The 19,258-nt window shown below is 54.4% G+C and overlaps 1 protein-coding gene across 5 annotated transcripts in view; it reads left to right on the top strand.

Annotated features, from left to right (window-relative positions):
* The first annotated feature begins 758 nt into the window (after positions 1-758).
* The window catches only part of SOX13 (SRY-box transcription factor 13), a 44,560-nt gene continuing 26,060 nt past the window's right edge, over positions 759-19,258 (top strand). For 4 of the 5 annotated variants that reach the window (XM_082612905.1, XM_082612906.1, XM_082612910.1 and 1 more), the window contains exon 1: positions 3,686-3,733. In XM_082612905.1, coding sequence (XP_082469031.1) covers positions 3,720-3,733 — 14 coding nt within the window. In that variant the 5' untranslated portion in view covers positions 3,686-3,719. Of the gene's footprint in view, positions 1,356-3,685; positions 3,734-19,258 lie in introns of those variants that run through there. The other variant, XM_082612907.1, reaches the window with a different exon arrangement.

Here is a 19,258-nt window from a genome sequence, read left to right as displayed (position 1 = left end):
TACTATCTATGACTGTGGGGCTTCCCGAGCCCATACATAGGTGGGGTACCTGATGCAGATTTGGCCATCAAGAGAGGCTCTGGAAGAGTATATATCTGGGCTGAGACCTAAAAGATGAATAAGACAACTTAGCCAAGGAAGGTGGTGGGGAATGATGAAATCCAAAGCCTCAGAAAGTCTTAAGAGCCTGGCTGACCATCACCTGCTGAGATGCTGGCCACCTGCACTGTGGGCACAGTGTTATTTGCAGATCCAGGGTTGCCACGCCTTTAATCTGCTCTACTTTCCAAGATGCAGTTCAGATGACACCTCCCCCAAGAAGACTCTGATCTCTGTCCCAGACCCTAGTGCTGGTCGTGATGGTCTCCATGCCCCACGTGCCTGGCTGATCTCAGCACTCTTCCACTTCACTGCAATCATGTGTTCACTACCTGTCTCCTTCCAGAAAGGGCAGGGCATTTCTCATTCATCTTGGTGTCCCCAGCACCTCATACCTGGGCAGTGAGAGTGGGCAGAATCCACCTCTTTCTTCTATTCCTTCCATCCCCTCACTCCACTTCCACCCACCTCCGCCGCCCAGGAACCTCAGCTCTTTCCTTTCCAACAGAGGATTCCGGCTGTTGATGCCTGGAGGGACCTGGCTGCAGGGAGGAGGAGGGAACTCTCCGTCCGTCCCTCCCTCCTTCTCCATCTCCCCACCCTTCCTCCCTCCTCCTCCCTTCTCCTCCCCCTGCCAGCTCTCTGTCTCCCTCCCTCTTTCTCCTCTGAGGCTGTGGAGTCGCCTCGCAGCAGCGAGCAACGAGCGCCCTGCTCCCAGTCCCGGCTTGGAACTTAACTGTATGAGTGCGGGTTCTGGAACCCCGGCCCCGGAGCTGCGAGTCCGGGTCTGAACCTGGGGCACAGCGGTCAGCCTCCGAGGCCCTGATTTGGGACCGAGCCGAGGCGCTGAGCGCGGAGCGGGAGACCCGGGCGGGCCGGCCGGCGCAGCAACCGGCTGGTCAGGGAGCAGGACCGCGGAAGGCAGGGAGACGGCCGTGAGCTGAGGGCAGAGGGCAGAGTGCAGAGAGCGACCTGGCTCGGCGGAGGGCGCCGCCCGGCCGGAACCGAGCTCTCCGCCCCGGACGGCGGCCAGTAGTGGGGTGCGGACCCGGGGTCGCCACGAGTCCCGAGCGACTCCCCGGCCGACGGCTGGGGGCGTGCCTCCTCCCAGCCCAGCTGCCCCAGCCCCGCGCGCCCGTTCGTAGCGTCGCCGGGGAATGTGAGCGGGAAGCCCAGGCTGCCAGCCGCGAGGACCCGGACGGAGGAGTAGCAGGAGCGCGGAGCCGCGAGCCGCGAGCCCAGCGCCCGGCTGAGTAGTAAGTGCGCCCCCTCTGTGCCCAGAGCGCGCCGCCGCGCCCCCCTCTCCAGCCCTCCGAAGTTTTGACACTCGCGACCTCGCGTTTCTGGGCACACGCCGGCTCTCTTCTCTGCGAGTTTTCATCCTTTGCAAAGTTTTTCAAAAAGGAACGGACCCCCACCTACCCCTCACTACTCCGGCGGTGGCGTCTGTTCGCGGGCAGACCCGGGTCCTTGTGGAGAGGGGTGGCAGCCTGGTAAGGCCGTGGGTGTCTGTGTCTGTGTGCGCACCACAGGAGCCGGGCTTGGGGTGCCCCCCCCCACGGCCGCTTCTCGCCCACCGGCCGGGGGCACTAGGTCTTTCTCACCAGCCCGTCTGTGCGCCCAGTTCAAGGATTTCCCAGCGGGAAGCCGAGGCGACCAGTGCGCATCCGGCTTGGGGCTCCGGTGCCCGCACCGAGGCGCGGATCAACCCCTGCCCTGGTTGTGTGGGGTGCCGGGGGCCAGCCACGCAGCCCCTCTCGCCCTTCCAGGTTCGTTTCCCAGCGGACCAGCCGGGCGCTGCATCCTGTTTGTTTTCTGCTCTGGCTGCTCCAGTTTCAACCCCTCTCGCCTCCCACCCTAGCCTTCTTCTTACCACCCCTCCACCTCCTGCCTTTGGATGTCGGAGGTGAATCTTTTCATCCCTGTCTCTCTGCAAAAGCAAATGTGCCTGGGGGTAGGGAGGTACGGAGGTGGGAAGGGGGGCTAGTCGCTCTGTTCCCAGAGGCTCGCCATTGTTTTCCCACCCCGCGCGTTCTGTGCGTAAACACACACACACACACACACACACACACACACGTACACACACACACACGTACATGTACACACACACGTGCGCGCCGGCTGCTTCCAGTCCCCAGACGCGCAGGGATCGCCCGCGGGATTCTCCCATCTGCCCGCCTGGTCTTCCAGTCTGGAGGTGCTCCATTACTTAACTGGAGCTGGGGAGGGCAAGAGACGTGGGGGTTGCCTGAGAGTCCCGGGCGGAGCCGCGAGCTGGGCCTGGGCGGGAAGTGAATTTTGAACTTCAGCCCTGGACCTTTCCGGGAGGACCCCGAGCGCACGAGCGGCGGCCTCCAGCCCTGGAGGACTGACGGCAGCTGCAAGGACTCCAGCGGCGCTCTTGGCAGCCGCCTCCGTGACAAGGGCTAGGAGGAAGCCGAGGAGTTTTCCTGGGAAGTTTGCTTTGACTCTGGGAATTTCCGGGCAGGGCGCCTTGGCGCTGGCGCTTGAAGGGGTCTGGCGAAAGACAGCCAGAGAAGATGCTGCTGCTCTGGGCTCTGGGCGGAGTTTCCAGAGACCCTGCTTTCTACTGTGCGCCCTTGGGGAGTGGCGCTCGAGATGCCGGGGTTCAGCATACTTTGGTCCTAATTTCCCGTCTATGGACAGTGTGAGCTTGGGCGAGTCCCTTAACTTTTCTAGATTTTCCCCTATGCAAAATGGTCAGAGTTATGCACACATCTTTGAAACTGGCATCTAATGATCAGTTAAGGGATACTGGTTTGGAAGGTATGAATGCCAGGATGGTAGTTGGACCACTGCAAGCCTAGCTTAGGGTTAAGAGACAGGGCTCTGGCGTTGGATCCCAGATACTGCCACTGGAGACATGATCTTGAGAAGTTTAATCTTACTGCTCTGTATCTGCTTGCTCATCTGTAAAATGGGTTTAATATGAACAGTACCTACTTCATGGGGTTGTCTTAATAAAGTGAAGCTCATACAACAGTACCTGGCATATAGTAAGTGCTGGAGAAATGTGACCTGTTATTGCCATTATTACTTACCTGGCTTTGTACAGACCCCAGAAGAGCATTTTGGGGTTGTGCTCATTTAATCGATTATAATAATTGTCCACTTCTGGGAAGGAAGAAACCTCACACTTCTTCCCACCCTTTCCTGATTTTAGCACCTCCCTACTCCTTGTATAGTTCCATCTTGTGAAATCTTTTTTTTTCTTTTTCTCCTTCGTCTCTTCTTCCCTCCCTCCCTCCCTTTACAACTTTTGTGAAAGGCATTTTATTCCCTCCTTTTCCTCATTCTTAAAAATAAATCTTGGCCCAACTGTAGTGTTCTCAGTGCAAATCAGGCCCCAGGAAGGAAGCATATCCCCAAGAGTGTCCTGACCCGGGCTGCTGGCTCAGGATTGGATGCGCATTTGTGTCTCTGGGGCTGGGTGAATTCATGGAGAGAGGAGCCCCAGTGTCTGCGGCCCTGGGGGAGAATCAGGTGGGATGGGCTGAGGCTGTTCCAGGGGGAGCTCTGCTTCGGAGGTGGCATCTGTGTTGCCTGCTGCCGGGGCTCACTTGGGAACCTGGAATATCCCAGCTGCCTGGGCAGACTGGATGTGGGATTTGGGGTAAGTAAGGGGCAAAAGTTTCACCTTCAACTTTCCACTTGCAATTGGAGTGTTTACTAGGAATTTGGGTTTGTCATAAGTTCCTTGTCTGATTCTGGACCCTGCAAATGCACAACACAAGTAAGGGGTAAGCTGTGTGACAGTGAGGAAGAGCAGGCAGCTGCTGCCCACCCACACTGCCTTGGACAATGGGCTCCTCTCTCTCTTTTCTCTGACCCTCTAACCCCATCCCCAGTCATGGGAGAGGATGGCCAAGAGATTGGTTCTTGGAGCTTGGAGATCCTGCAGGTGGGCTCTCAGTGATGAGAACCAGCATTGCAGTCACCCTCATTCATCCCTTTAACAGAAATTTGTTGAGCTCCTATTATGTGCCAGGCCCTGTACTAGGCAGCAGGGCTTCAAGGGTGACCAAGACAGGTAGTGTGCCTGCCTTCAGAGAGCCTTCTTTCTAGAGGGGGGAGACCGGCAATAAATAACTTGAATAAGTAACCAAGACAATATTAGATCCTATGTGATTTTCAGAAATATGACACGGTGATGTGATAGACAATGTATGTGTGGGGACAGGCAGGGGAGATCCTAGATGGTGAGGCCAGTGAAACCTGCCCTGGAGAGAGACTAGCTCAGTCCAGGCCTGAAGGATGAGAAGGAACCAGCTGCACAAAGACCTGAAGGAAGGGGGTTCCAGGCAGAGGGAACAGCAAAAGAAAAATCCCTGCAGCCAGAACAGGGTTGGCAGTAACAGTGGGGCTGCAGAGGGAGACTGGAGAAGCCAGGAGGGCCAGAGCCTGGTCGCACGGGACCTGGTTAGGAGCCTGGATTTTACGGCCAGGGCCATGGGAAGCCATTGGAGAGTTTTAAGGAGGGGAGTGACATGATCTGCTTTACGATTTTAAAAGATTATTTGGTACACAAGAAAAAAACCCAGCTTATTTGGTAATCAGAGTTGCCCCAGGGGAGGGAAATGGTGGATGAGGGATGGGATGAAGGAAAGATGGTGTTTTCAATGTAGATTCTTTTGTCCTTTCCAAATGTAGTACCATGTGCATGTATCAACTATGCCAAAAAAAAACCCAAACCAGAAAGCATAGTTGAAAAAGAATAGCTTAAGCCTGGAAAATGTATATAATAAAAAGTTTTTAAAAAAATCTAAAACTGGTACTATTGTAGTACCAATTTTGTAAAGATAATGATACGTACATGCACGTCCATCACGCACCTACATAGATGGAAGACTAGATGGCTGCCTCCGTGTTTACAGAGGTTAATTCTGGACACTGGGCGTATGGGTGATTTTTATTTTCTCCTTTATCTTCTGTTGATTTTTCCAATCTTCTACAATGGTCATGAATTACTTTTATAAGTGGGAAAGATGTGAAAAAGAGACATCGCTTTGGCTACTACATAAAGAATAGTTTGAAGGGGAGCAGGAATGGAAGAGAGGCTGGCTAGGAGGCTGATTCTGAGTTGAGATGATGACTTGGATAAGGCGGGCTGATGGGAGATCATTCTGGAGGTAGAGCCAATGGGTCTCACTAGCACACCGTTGCCTAACACGATGCACTGCTCTTGCCTAGAGAGGGCATTCCACCCCCAGCTCAGATTTTGTAGTCAGGAATGCTGGGATCAGTAATGGTGACAGACTATTTCCAGTGCCGCCTTGGCTTTGGAAATGTCTTGAGTTTTATCCACAGCCTTATTTCCATCTTTCCTCCTAATAGGGAGAGCCCCATCCTGAACATTTTGCTACTATGATAATTAGCAGATTCAGGGCAACATGATATATACAATACAAAGGATTTAGAGCCAGGAGAGATGTTCATCACATAACATTTCTGAGCTTCCATTTCCCCATCTATGAAATGGGGTAACAGCAATACTTATCTCTTAGAATTTGGGAGGCTCACGTCTGATGAAGTCCGCAGCAGTGCTCCATGAATGGTAAGGGTCTGGGTTTGCTGTTGCCAGACAAGTGTTTGCTTGAGCGAGGCCTGCTCCTCCAGAGGATCTAGGTGTTCCTGTCCTTGAGGGGCTGACACCTGATTCTACACAGGTTTTCTCTTCTCTGGGGGTGCTTTTTGAGATTGGCCCTTATTGGGCAGCTCCTTGAGTAGGTCGCCAGGAAGCTGATGCCACTGGAAAAAGTGGAATTCAAATGCAGCTGTGCCCACACGCCCCCTTCCCCAGCCTTATTCAGGGGTGAAGCTGAGTGTTTGAAAAGGGCTCTGTGCTGGGAAGGCCTGGCCAGGCCCACAGTAAATCGTGCTTTGAATGGGAATTATTTTTGTGCTCTGTGTTTGCTTAAGAGGGCTCACTCCTGCCTGAACTCGCTGCAGTCCTCACCCTTTGCTAGTCCTCTTCCTGGAACCTGGATATGTTAGCCGGGAAGGCTGTAACAGTGCCTGTCACCACTCGAGGGACCAGGACCCATGGAGGGTTGCTTTCATATCTCCTGTCATCTCCCTATCTCCCCACTCCCAAGCAGGAAGGCATGCCCTGGATGGGATTCTTTGGCTGGGTGACAAAGAACCCCTTCTTTGGGTGACTGCCCCTTCCTTGGTCCTCCTTCCAGCTCCTTGGGAAGACTCAATTAGGAGATTTGTTACAGGCCAGCTCAGCAGGGCCACCTTCAGCCTCTGCCAGCTTCTCTGATCAGGAGTGACTCTGTTCCTTTTAAAAATTCAAATACTTTCTCTAAGAAGCAGTGATATGGTAATTCCCTCCTAAGAGAGGGGTGGAGTTGGGTGGATGGGGCATTCACTTCCGCTCGAGTGCCTGTTACATCCATGGGTCTAGCCAGAGACCCCTGAGACTGGACCTGCTCAAGCCTTATGATGGTGAAGGCCCTTGTGGCTCTCCTAGGAGCAGGTTTCTGTCCAGAGTGACAGTGGTCAGAACTCTGAGAGGCTGTGAGGTGAGGAGGAAGTGGCTGGGGTTTCCCCTGCCTACTCCCAAGGTCATCAATGGGTGAATCCAAGGCCTGGGCATGGCCCAGGATGTGCTATATGTGGCCCAGCATCTCAGAGTGTGCACATGAGGGCAAGATAGGAGAGCAGCAGGGACTGAGATTTGTACCCAAAGGTTGAAGATCCCAGCCAGGAGCGTTTTTAGGGGGGAGGGGTGTGTTGGGGGGTAGAGGAGAGAAAGGAAGAAGTGGGGACAGTATCTCTAGCTGCCACCTTTTTTCTTAAATAGCATGATTACCCAGGCTCATTTGGCCACTCAGGGAAGCCTGACACATGCCATCAAATCTGAATTCAGTTCTCTTGATACGCACAACAGACTCCCCTCCCCTCATCAGTGGCCTTAGCATTTAAATGGCCTTGGCACAGAGCCCCATAAGCAGCCCTAGGGATTGTGGCCAGGGCGGAGGGAGGGTTTAGTGTTACTCCCCATCTTGTCCCTCTGTGTCTTCTGGGGACATGTCCGAGGTAGAGTGTCAGTGTTTTGGCTTGAAGAGAGGGGAACGGGAAGGGGCCACAGATGGGGCAGAAACACTCAGGCTCCCTTCTCCCCTGGTGGTTTGGGTCTGTAATCCCTGCCAGGCCTGGAGCTCCCTGGAGGATTCGCCCCAGAGGAGGCCAGACTGTTCCCCTCCCCTCAGCCTTACCTCCCCCAGTCCCCACCCCCTGCTTGACTCAGAATGGAATGTGCAGCCTGTGGAACAGGATGGGGTGGGAACTAGTTCCCAGAGGGCCTTGGTCCCCATCTCTCCCCTCCCCTCCCCTCCCCCCACAAATCGGGTAGGAGCCTCAGGGCTGGGTCCTGCTCCTTGGCAGGGCCGGAGGTGCCCCGCTCCAATCCCAGGCCCTGTGCTAAGTGATGACAGAGGCGGGTACCACGGCAACCCAGGTCCAGCCATTTGAAGGAGCAGCCAGGGTGGGGGGATTTCTTTAGAAGTCCAAGACGTTGGTGGGTGGCCAGTTAGAGTCCAAGGGGTGTAGCAAGCCAAGCAGACCCATCCCCAGCTCTAGTAGCTGGGGGTGGCCTACCCCAGACCTCCACCCTTTGTTGACTTCTGTTTTGTTTTAATTGCGGCTTATATTTTCTAATTCCTATTTTCTGTAGTTCCCAAAAGTAGTACAACGATGTGTATTACTTTTGTAATCAAGATGGAAAGGATTTAAAATATATGTAGAATTGCCAGACAGGGAAACAGACAAAGTAGTCAGTGTTTCTTCTCTGGAAGACTGGGAGTCAAGGCTTGACCAAACAGTAGAATGTTCTGCAGAAAGAGGGGTCCCTGGCAGGAGGGGCAACAGTTGGAATATGATAAGAAGGCCTGTAACACTGGACTGATACCCTTTCAGGATGACCATTGAATAGGCCTATGAATCCCCCTGGTGGGCTCTGGGAGGGGGGCTCTGGGCTGGGGTGGGCTGTCCAGGGACTGGGCTCAGAGGCCTCCTACATTGGCTCTGGCACCTGGGGGGAGGCAGGAAGGGGAGTGAGCTTTGGCTTAAGCTGCCCTCACGCTGACTCAAAACAATTAACCCCTGCCTGGCCACACAAGACAGGTCCCTGCAGCCCCGAGTGGAGGGTGAGGAGTTTCCTGTCTCACTGTGAGGTGTGAAGCTCTGGAAACCTTGCTCCTACTGAAACACAGCCCTTCTGAAGGAGCCTAAAGTCATTCACCCATTCCTGTGAGGCTTTGGTTCCTGGCTTGTCCCTCGAAGGGTGGGGTGGGGGTGGTGAGGAGGGAAGGACAAATAAAAGATTACTGGGAAGGGACTGGAAGGAAGCCTGTGTGCAGGTACAAGCAGGCTGTCCGAGGCCAGTGGGGAGAGGAGAGTGGGGAGTGAACAGGGAGCTGTTGAAAGCAGAGGGGAGGGGCCCCTCCAGCCCCTGACATTTCTCTGGCTGCCCAGCTCTCCTCTCTGTGGCCGGTGGAGAGGAGGGAGGGTATGTGCGTGTAAGTGTGTGTAAGTGGCCAGGCGGGGCCTACACCCTGAAGACCTTGGTCAGCCCCTGCTGGACCCCAGGGGACAGGGCTGTGCCTCTAAGAGCCCCCAGGGGACAGTGGAGACATTAGACCAATGTCAGGAAGGCAAGGGGAGAGCGGACTGGGAGGCAGAGAGAGAGCCTGGCCGGGGCGCTGCTGAGGAGGCCCGCAGAGCAGAGCGAGGCCTCCTTTCATCCCTCCTCCCTGAGCTTCAGTTCTCCAGAGCCTCTGGTGCCTCACACAGATTGGGGGTTCGATTCCAGTCCACCTGGTGAGGGTGGGGCAGTGGGTGATCACCCTCCACCCTCCTTTCCCTCTCTACAGAGATGCAGTCTCCTCCTACTGTGTCATTGTGAGCATGGGACTGCAGTCACCCCGCCCCCCACCAAGCCGGGATGAGGGTGGAGAGGGTCGGGGAAGAGCTCTGGACACTCAGTGGGGTCCTCTAGCTGGGGCTGGTGGGGCCGGGAGAGGGAGGCCTCTCCTCTTAGTCTGGGTGAAGGGCTCAGCTGTCACAGGTACTGGAGCCAGGAAACAGGGCAGAGAACAGAGAAAGGGGATCTGTCACATCTTGCCTGGGGTAGAGGTAGGTAGCAGAAGAGCTTTCTCTTTGGTATTTGAGGAAGTCAAAGGATGAACGTGACTGTCAAGTTGGAATAAGTATACAGGTCTGGGTGAATGAGGTTCTTGGAGTTGTGCAGTGCACAGTCTGCACAGCTGTACATGCTGGCCCTTTTGGAACTGGTTCAGAGCATCAGGTCCCTGTGGTTTTCACAAAGTAAGTTCCTTCCTCTTCTACCAGCTCTGCCTGGCCTTAGGTCCATACGCCTCAGCATGAGACCCTCAATTTGGAGGTGATCTTTGGCTATGTGTTACCCCTTTCTAGGTGCTGATTGACCTGGAGTTTGGGGAACCAGAACTGAGGAGCGGGCTTGGGTGTGAGCAAGGGTATGGGTGCGTTGGGCAGTTTAGAGAGGGTCTGGAGCGTTTGACTGCCACCACCCTCCTTGTGGAGTCAGAGTCCTGTTTGGATAACTGGCCACAGGCGCAGCGAACCTCCTGACTCCTGAGTGAAGGCTGGCTGGGTTTAGGAGTTCTCAGATGGGGCGGGCAGGTGGGGAGGAGGGCAGGGCCCTGCCTCCCCCCGACAGTAACCCTCCCCCAGGCGCCTTTGCTGGCCTGCGACCCACTGGGTCCTCTCTATGTCCCTGCCTTCCTCTCTCCCCCTCCCATCACCCAACTCACTCATCCCTTGTCCTTCAAGATCCTGCTCTTTGATCTCTGAAGAGATGACTGGCTAATCGGATTTACCAATCTAAATTCATGTGCTGGTGGCAAGTTAACAGGTAATTCTTGAAGCTCTTTTAACTGGCCACCAGGCCTTATCAATCCAAGGGGGGACTGTCAAAGTGGGAACCTAAGGGGCCTCCCTGGTGGCGCAGTGGTTGAGAGTCCGCCTGCCGATGCAGGGGATGCGGGTTCGTGCCCCGGTCTGGGAGGATCCCATATGCCGCGGAGCGGCTGGGCCCGTGAGCCATGGCCGCTGGGCCTGCGTGTCCGGAGCCCGTGCTCCGCAACGGGAGAGGCCACAACAGTGAGAGGCCCGCATACCGCAAAAAGAAAAAAAAAAAAAAAAAAAAAAAAGTGGGAACCTAGGGTGTGGAGGTGGGGTAGGTGTTTGGGCCCGAGGGGGCTGTTCCATTGCCCATTCACTCAGCAGGTAGGAGGGGAGCACCTTCCTCAAAGCTGTGCCCTGTACGCTGGGGCTGAGAGAGACCAGTGCAGCCCTTACACAGTTTTGAGGAAGATAAAGATTAGATATTCACTGACAAAAGTGAAGGTAGGGAGGTGCAGGGGGAGGGCTGTGGAGCATCAAAGCATCAGGGAGGGGCCCCACAACCGGATTTGGGCCATCAGGAAAGGCTCCCTGTAAGAGGAAACATAATGACCTGGAGGGTGAGGAAGAGATAGCTTGTCAAGAGCATGTCAGAGAGAAGAGAAGGTTGTAAGGACAGATACCCCCCATGTTTTCCAGGGCCCCCACCTGGGTCTCCAAGGGCATATCCAATGGTCCTGTCCCTCACCAAGGACCCTGGGGCATCATGACTTTGCGGGGGAGGGTGATTGGTGGGCACTCAAAGACAGGGTGGCTAGGGGCTCCTGACAGCCTTGTTCGACTATGAATTGTGTATGGCAGCATGGGGGAGCATGGGTTTTGGGGTGCACTAATAAACATGGGGTGTGCGGGGGTGCCTGTGGTGTGTGGCCCAAGTGACCCAGGGATTGGAAGCCCAAACCTCTCCCAGGCAGCTGCGGTGGGAGTCGGGGGGCGGGGATGGGGTGCAGGATTGCTAGGACCAACTGCAAATTAGCCAGGCTGGCGTTAAATGCCTTTGCTGCTTCTCTCCTCCCCTCCTGTCCCTCCCTGCCCTCCCGAAAATCAACAACTGTGTCAACAGCGGGGTAATTGTGCTTGGCCAGCAGCCTCTGGGGCTTCCAGGACCAGGCAGGTGCTGGCAGGGGCTGCCGAGCCCCACGCTGGGAGCAGGCTGGGTCTGGCTGCCAGGGCTGCAGGATAAACAAGGCCTCACACAAGCTGGCTGGGAGGGAGGGAGGCCGCAGGCAGGCAGGAGGGAGAACAGGTGTCTCAGGAGCATTGCGGAAACAAAGGGCCTCTTGTCTCCTCCTCTCCGGCCCCAGGGAGCAGCCCCCTCCCCCCCTCTCAGGCCCAGCCTCGAGACCAGTGGCCAGGTCAGCCAGGGGGTGCTGGGAATGAGGAAAGGGCAGGTGCTGACCTCCAGACTCCCCTGCATCTTGGTGCTTGTTTTTTCTTGCTTGAGGCAGAGGTAAAACCAGTCCTTATGAGGCACGAGCCCTGGAGGCAGGATACGTGCCTCTGAACAAATCCACTGGCCATGAGGCCTCTGCAGGTCTCAGTTTCCCACTGGAAAGACAGAAAGACCCTCACCGCTGCTGGGGCACCCAAGGAAGAAATGGATGGGAGACAGGAAAAGGACCTGGAGCTTTTTAGAAGAAAAAGCAGCAGCAAATGTCGGGAGTAATGGAAGGTGGGGCAAGAAGTAGGGAGACCTGGGCCAAGGTATTCCAGCTGGGATTTGGGGTGGAGTTGGCTGGGGTGCAGCAACACCCTCTTCCCTCCATAGCCCTTAACGAAACAGACCTTTACTGAACACCTGCCATGTGCCAGGCACTGTACTAGGGATGGGGAGGCAAGGAAGAATAGCATAGTACCCGCACAGACAGACGGACTGGAGCCAGACTGCCTGTGTGGTCTTGGGCAAGTAACTTAAAACCTCTCGGTGTCTCAGTTTCCTCATCTGTAACATAGGGGTGATAATAGCCGCTGCCTCATGGGACTGTTATGTTGGTTAAATGTGTGAAGAGATGCCTATTGTATATAGTAAGGGATACATAAGAGAAGGCCGTTATTGTTCCGCTATTGTCCTTGTCCCTGAGAGAGTATCAGGGGCTCAAATCTTGCCAGAGTGCAGGAAGCAGACAGGTAAACAAATAATTGCAGTCCAGTCAAGTGCTAGAGACTAGGGATGTCCAAGGGCTCTGGAATGCCCTGGAGGAACAATCAACTCTTCTAGGATTATTAGGGAGTGATTCATAAAGGAGGGGCAACATTTGAACTGGGCTTTGAGTGAGGTATAGGAGTTTTCTGGTCAGGAATGTAGGAAGGGCCTTCCAGGCATGGGCACCGTGTGAGCTGCAGCCCTGAGGTGTGAAGGCGCCTGTTTGCACCTGCATTAGGGTCTGTGAGCCCGACAGCTGGAGGGTGACTGGGCTGGGCTGCAAAGGGCCTGAGCGGCAGGGGGTTTGGGCTCATCCCTAGCCTGTTCCAGGGTCAGGTGCCAACTTTGGTCGTCACTCAGTATCTTTCTTCCTCCTCCCCACACCAATACATTATGAATCACTCAGTGTAACGCTGGAATATTCTTCAACTTATAGAGAAGCGGGATGGTTTGGTGAAAACACCATGGGGTCTTAGAGTCAGAAATTTCTGGATTCGAAGTTTTTGGATTTTGAATCTTGATATTGGGCCATTTACCTAATTTCTTTGAGCTGCATAAATTGGGGTCATGGCTTCTCCCCTCTGGCAGAGTTATGGTTGGGATTGGAGGAATTTTCTAGCTATACAGCATTTGCCCAGTAAACGGGAGCTCTTAGGGTTACTCTCTGTGTGGTCTTGCCAATGCCATAAACCTTTCTTGGCCTTGGTCTCTATCTGTAAGGGGGAAACAGTGGCCTGTCTACTTCCTTCCATGATTTTCAAACTGGTAATGGGCCAGGCTGCCCATTTCCTGGGTACATCAGTCAGGCCCAAGACCCAGAAGGATCAGCTGGCAGCCTTCCCAGAGCACCAGCTGGTCCTGCTGGACTGAGTGGAGGGAGCTGACCTCCGGTGGTCCAGCCCAGGTGCTGCTCCCTGTGCAGCAGGCAGTGGGGCTCCACATCCTGCCTTTCCCACAGGGGTGAAGCCCTCCAGGCTTCCTCTAACAATTGCTGTGCTGGTGTTTGAGGGGCCGATGGGCAGTAGAAGCCAGTGGGCACCAGAGGAAACCAAGGCCCTGGTCTAGACTGTGTGTCCTCAGGCCTGTCACTTCACCTCTTAGAATCTTGCTTTTCCCATCCGCAACTTGGGGAGGACCATTTGGACCCCTCCTGGGATAAAACGAGAATGCTGTGTTGCTGTGGCAATAGAGTCAGATGAGGACGATGACAGCTACCCTAGTAATTTTTGTTGCAGTTTCAAAATCCAGATATGGAGTCAGACACTTAGTCACACTCCCTCGTGTGTACCTGGTGGTGCCCTCCACGGTGTGCTTCCCTCCACGCAGCTCATCTCAGGGGTGCCTCATGAAACCTTGTCAGTTAGGAAGGGCAGAGAGTATCTAGCCCCCCATTTTTTTTTTTTTTTTTTTTTTTTTGCGGTACGCGGGCCTCTCACTGCCGCGGCCTCTCCCGTTGCGGAGCACAGGCTCCGGACGCGCAGGCCCAGCGGCCATGGCTCACGGGCCCAGCCGCTCCGCGGCATGTGGGATCCTCCCAGACCGGGGCACGAACCCGCGTCCCCTGCATCGGCAGGCGGACTCTCAACCACCGCGCCACCAGGGAAGCCCCTAGCCCCCCATTTTGTGGATGAGGAAATTGAGATTTAGAGACAGGGTGGTGGGACCTCGTAGTTCCACGCTGACTGTGGGTCTGAAGGGACGAGGCTGATCCACGTGACATGTCTGACCATGCAGCAGCACAAGAGGGAACCCACTCCAGGATCCTGCTGCAAGGTCCCCTGGTCTCCTGCCCTGGCATGCTGCCATTGGTTTTGAGGAACTGGTGATGGGACAGGCTAGGGGCATCGAGGAATGCCTGGAGTCCGTTTCGTCTCCTGACAGTTGCAGGGAGCCCATCCCGGGTCCAGATCTGGAAGGGTGTTTGCCTTGGCGAGGCCACCATCCTCCTCTCCTCCCTCATTTGCTACCTTGGTTGTGCCCATCGTGGGCATGACCCCATTTTCTCTTCCTTCTCTGTACTCACGTTTCTCCAGTGGCTTCAGGATGAGGTGGGGTCAGGGAGAGAAGCTGATTCAGGAAGATGGGGCTGGGACAGTCCTCTGGGGTCTCCTGGCCAGGTGGTCAAATAGCTTCCTAGGTAGCCCTGGAAACTACCTGAGTAAGACAGAGGCAGAAAGAGCAGCAGTGACACTTGGATTTTTCCAAGGGCCATGTACATGTTTACATGTAATTTGCATATGACGAATACACTGAACACAATTTTATAATCTATCCCCAGGCGGATTTGCCTTTTACTATTGTTCTTTTCAAAGATGGCTGCTCCTGGCTTTTTACTCGTGTCCGGCCTCACTTCTATTCTGTTCTCCCCATCCTCCTCACAGAGGGCAGGTGATGGGGGTAGGGGGGGGCGGGGGGGGGCAAAACGACACAGACAGAGGGTCAGGTTTAGGTCAGCCCTGCTATTGATCGCCCTCCCTGGGGTGAGCACAGAGGGTGGCCCCCGCCACTGAACACACAGGCCTGGCCTCCCTGCCGCTCCCCAGCGGCCCTCTCACCTATGAATGTGGCTCAGGGCACCTTCACAGGCAGGTGCACAGAGTTTGGCATTTAGCAGGTGCTCAGTAAATCTCAGGATAAATCGAGATTAGAGACAGGCAGGAACCTTGGAAAACAAAGACATACCCTGTTCAGGCTCCTTGGTGCCCAGCTTTTGTGCCCGTGAAGGACGAGGTTGATGGGGAGAAGTGACCCTCTGAGGAGTAGATTTCTCTCCTGACTGTGGCCAAAGGAGGCATATCTTTCTCTCCTTGGCCTTGCAGGAAATAGTGGTGGGGATGAGAGGAGCAGAAAGAAAGGGCCAGGCCTTCTATTATTTTGTTTTTCAGATTGAGAGTCTGTTATTAGCAATTTATGACGACCAGGTCTGCAGCCAAGCACATACTGTTCTCCACTGTTGTGGGGAGACTCGCAGGGCCATGGCAAGAGGCTGGACAGGAAAGACAACCAGGTCAACACTTTTATGATTGACCGTTCGGTGCCTCGGCCTGTACCCGGGGCAGCTTTAGCACGGGGCCAGTTTGAGCCCAGTCCTGTGTGGGGATGGCATGGCCTCCCCATGTGAACCCAAATGGCTTCAGTAAGTGGGGTGAGCTCCCCTCCCACATCATGCTCACTGAGGCTTGGGCTGCAGATTGCTTTCTGTGAAATGGTGTCAGGGCAGTGACTCTCAGAGCAGAGTCGCTATAGAGTTTCTCAGGATGGCAGGGCCTGGAAAGAACCCTACAGAGAAAAGGACAGCAGCTGTGTGGGAGAAGACCCCAGAAGAGGGGGAGTGGGCAAGATGACCACCCTCGTGGAAAGAATGGTGCACAAGCAAAACAACCCCCTCTCTGCAAAAGAGCTGAGCTGGTGGAATTTAGCTCCGCGGCTGCGAGATCGGGGCAGTAGATAGAGCTCTGCGGGCGCCTGGGCTCTGTGTGTGCAGGTTGTTGTGTGGGGTCCCGGAAGACAATGGAGAGGGCAGGAGCAGCACCCGTGGCGCCCCCTCCACGAGGCTGGCCTCGACGCTTCCCTGGACTCATCACCAGTCCCCATTCCTGGACGCAAGCCCCCTTCCTCCATCCACTCCTCCCGTAAGTTGGTTTCATTCTTCCCTTGATTTCCCCTCATTCCCCTCCCAACTGTTTGGCTTTGACTAGAAGTAGCTACATTAGCCATTCTTCAAGGGGTCAGTGTTCCCCCAGGGGGCCAAGGTGCCAAAGGGCAGAGACCTTTGGTTGGTGGAGGGCTTCTCAGGGTTAGGGGCGGTGGTGCCTGATCCCCGGGCCTCTGCTTCATGGCTGGGAGGAGCCCAGGCTGCTTCGGGGAGAGTGAACCAGCCAAGTGGCTGTTTCTCGCATCCCAACTATGTCCCCAAGCTTGGTGCCGTTGGATGGTTGTTGAAGGGCAGACTCTCTGGAAGGATAAGAAGCTTTTGTGGGAGTCTGGAAAGAGCCAGAGCAGAGAATGTAATGCGTTGGGTAGTGGGGGAGAGGGATGTTGGGCAGTGAGAGAATGGGCCTGGTTTCCAGCTGTGAGGATTGGACTATTATCTTATTATTATCCTCCCACAGCTGACAGCCACTCAGTCCTGAGACGGGTTCCTTGTCCTCTGTTCTATGGGTTGACATCCTCTTGCCCGGCCAGCTCAAGGCTCTTGCCAGGGGTTCATGAAAGGATGAACTCTGAGATTTGATCTGGCATGGATAAGTTCATTAGGTGTGTATAGAGCACGTACTCTGGGCCCAGCGCCAGACTCGGGGCTCCGTTAGCAACCCCTGTGTCTTGCTAAGACAAATGTTAGTAGGGCTCCTCTGTGCCAGGTGCTGTAAGGAACAACGGGGACTAAGCTACCAGCCGAGAGGCTAAGGAGCCCTCGGGGGGCGGGGGGGGCATTAGCTTATAGTTCAGTTAGGAAGAGACCTCCAAGGTCAGAGGGAGCCTTGAATGCAGGCCAAGGAGCTAGGACTTTGTTGACAGCGAGGAACCAGAGAGTGTCTCAGAGAACTTTCAGAATGGGTGGCTCATTCCTTCAGGCTGAAACTTCTCTCTCATTATCCTGCAACAAACTTCCAACAGAACCCTGTGCTTTTTCTTTCCATTCAAAGACATTTTTGCTGCCTTCGGGTCGTGCTGAACCATCTGGTAATCAGACAACTTCCCTTCCCCTGCAAGGCTGCGACTTCCCAGGGTGTGAGGCCAAGCCTGGCAGCCTGCGGAGGGGAGGTCCCTTTTCCTGGTCTGCCCTGACCCACACTCACCCCGGCTTTGGTCCCACAGGGGCTCAAGTGAGTGAGAGTGGCCAGCTTTCCTGGGATGTGCCATTCCTCGATGAATGAGCAAACTTACTTTGTTCGGGATTGATCAATATGAATCTCTGGATGTCTATTTTAAAGGCAGTGGTTTGATACATAGTTTTAACAAATAAGCTATTCAGGGATGAATAAGCTCTACCAATTCCTTATTATGTGAAGGCACTGGGTGTGTGTGTGTTGGGGAGGAGACCAGACCCTGCCCACAGGGAAGCTGTAATCTGTCTGGGGAGGTGAGACAGGATCATGGGAAATAGCTGCATTGTGGGAACAAGCCCTTTCGGCTGAGTTGGCCTGGGCACCAGGACTGCTGGAGACGTTTCTGTCTCCATGGGCTTGGTTTCGGAGGCTACGTACAAGGTGGAATCAGACAGATCCCAGTTTGAGTCCTGGCTCTGCTTCTTCTGAGCTGTGAGATTTCTGGCAAATACTAGAACTTTCTTAGAGCCTAGTTTTTTCACCTACAAAGTGGGAAAAGATGAATACCTACTTCCCAAGGTTAAAAGGATTCAGTGAAGTGATGTATATATTACAGTGCTTCGTTCGGGGCCTGCAGTATAGGAGACTCCAGTAAGTGGGAACTGGTATTAGTATCGCGGCCACTGTGGTGGTGGTTGTTAGGGCTTGTGCTGGAGTGGGACAGTGCGGCTCTCCTGGGGCCTGTATGGATGTGGGGCAGCTCCTCCCTTGGGTCATGAGCATGACCTCTGTGGATCTGGGAAAGGGGGAGGAGCACCTCTCCAGAGTGTGGTGAGTACAGACTTGGTCGGCTCTGACACCTCTCTCGGCCTCCCACTGTATTCTTCCTTCAGATTTGGCACACAAATGTGCTGTGTGACCCTGGCCAAGTTACTTAACTAATCTGTGCTTCAGCTTCCAGAACTGTAAAATGCTGCTGACAGTCGTACCTGATACTGAGAGGATTAAATAAAAAGGGTTATATGGAAAGTGTTCAGACAGTGTCTGGCACAGGGGTGTGTGTCTTATCCAGGCATTTACTGCTGTAATTATCGCTGTGGTTATTCTGTTACAGGAGTGACCCATGCACTCAAAGAAACGAGGGAATGAGCTGCTGCCCCAAGTGTTCCAGGAGCTTGGAGCAGGGGTGGGGGTGTGGGATGGAGGTGGGCCGGGGCGTGGACCCCAGTGTGTGGACCCGGCTCTGCTGGCGCTGGGGAGCAGCCCAGAAAAGGGGGTGAACTCTCTCACACACTAGCTGCAGGCAGGGTGTTGCCAGGTATAGAAGAAATGATATGGCTCAGAGTGCACTGCCTTTTGTCCTTTGCCCAGTGTTGTCCCTTAAACCGGTCACTAAGGGGACAGTTCTACACCAAGTAGAATGGATTTTTGCAAAACTGGTGAAATTCACGTATAAGTTGGGATCGCTTGGAAGCATGAAACCACCACATTCACCAAACCCAGCTGCTGGTGAATTTTAATAATTCATAGTAACAGACAGCCTTTAACTAACCTTTGGACTCTGGACCCTTGGGAGCTGCCTGCAGGAACCCGGCAGGAAGTGGAGGCTGTCCCCCGGCACCCAGCCCCACAGCCGAGAGGGCTAATTGGGTTGGGAGTGCCTGCGGGGAAGCAGCCTTTTCTCCAAGGTCCTTGTGCTGTGGTTTTGGACTTGGAGTCAGGTGGACCTTCAGTGGGATTTTGCTTCCACCCCTTAGCTTCAGATGCTTCAACTATAAAATGGGTTTTGTTGCTGCCAAAAATACCTGTGAGGTGCTTAGCTTGTTGTGCCCACTCGAAAAATGGCAGGTGCTGTCACGATCTTTCTGCTGATTTGGGCTGCAGCCTGAAGGTAGGAACCAGGGGCTTAGCAGCACTTATATTTCCGCAACATCAAAAACCTTGGACCCCCCCCCCTCCGCCAACCCCAAGCTTAAAGTTTTATCTCTGAGAGAAGAAGTAATAATTCATCCCATGTGCAAATGGAAAAACTGAGACCTTGCAAGGTTGGGTGGTGTGTCTCAGGTCCCACAGTGAGTTACAGGCGTCCAAATCCCGTATACTTATATGGGGCTTTCTAAACCATCAAGTGTATTAACTGCTTTGACTTTTAGAAAATCACTACGCTGAGGCTCCAAGCAATCTGGTGGGGTGTATTTTGACTCCCAATTTACAGATAGGAAAACCGAGGCTCAGAGAATTAAGACTTGCCCAGGATTGCACCTTGATTTTGTGG

The sequence above is a fragment of the Mesoplodon mirus genome (assembly GCF_964341445.2).
Source record: "Mesoplodon mirus genome assembly, chromosome: 3".
Classification (NCBI taxonomy): domain Eukaryota; kingdom Metazoa; phylum Chordata; class Mammalia; order Artiodactyla; family Ziphiidae; genus Mesoplodon; species Mesoplodon mirus.
Note: the sequence above shows the minus strand (reverse complement) of the source record. Positions and strands in the feature narration are given on the sequence as shown.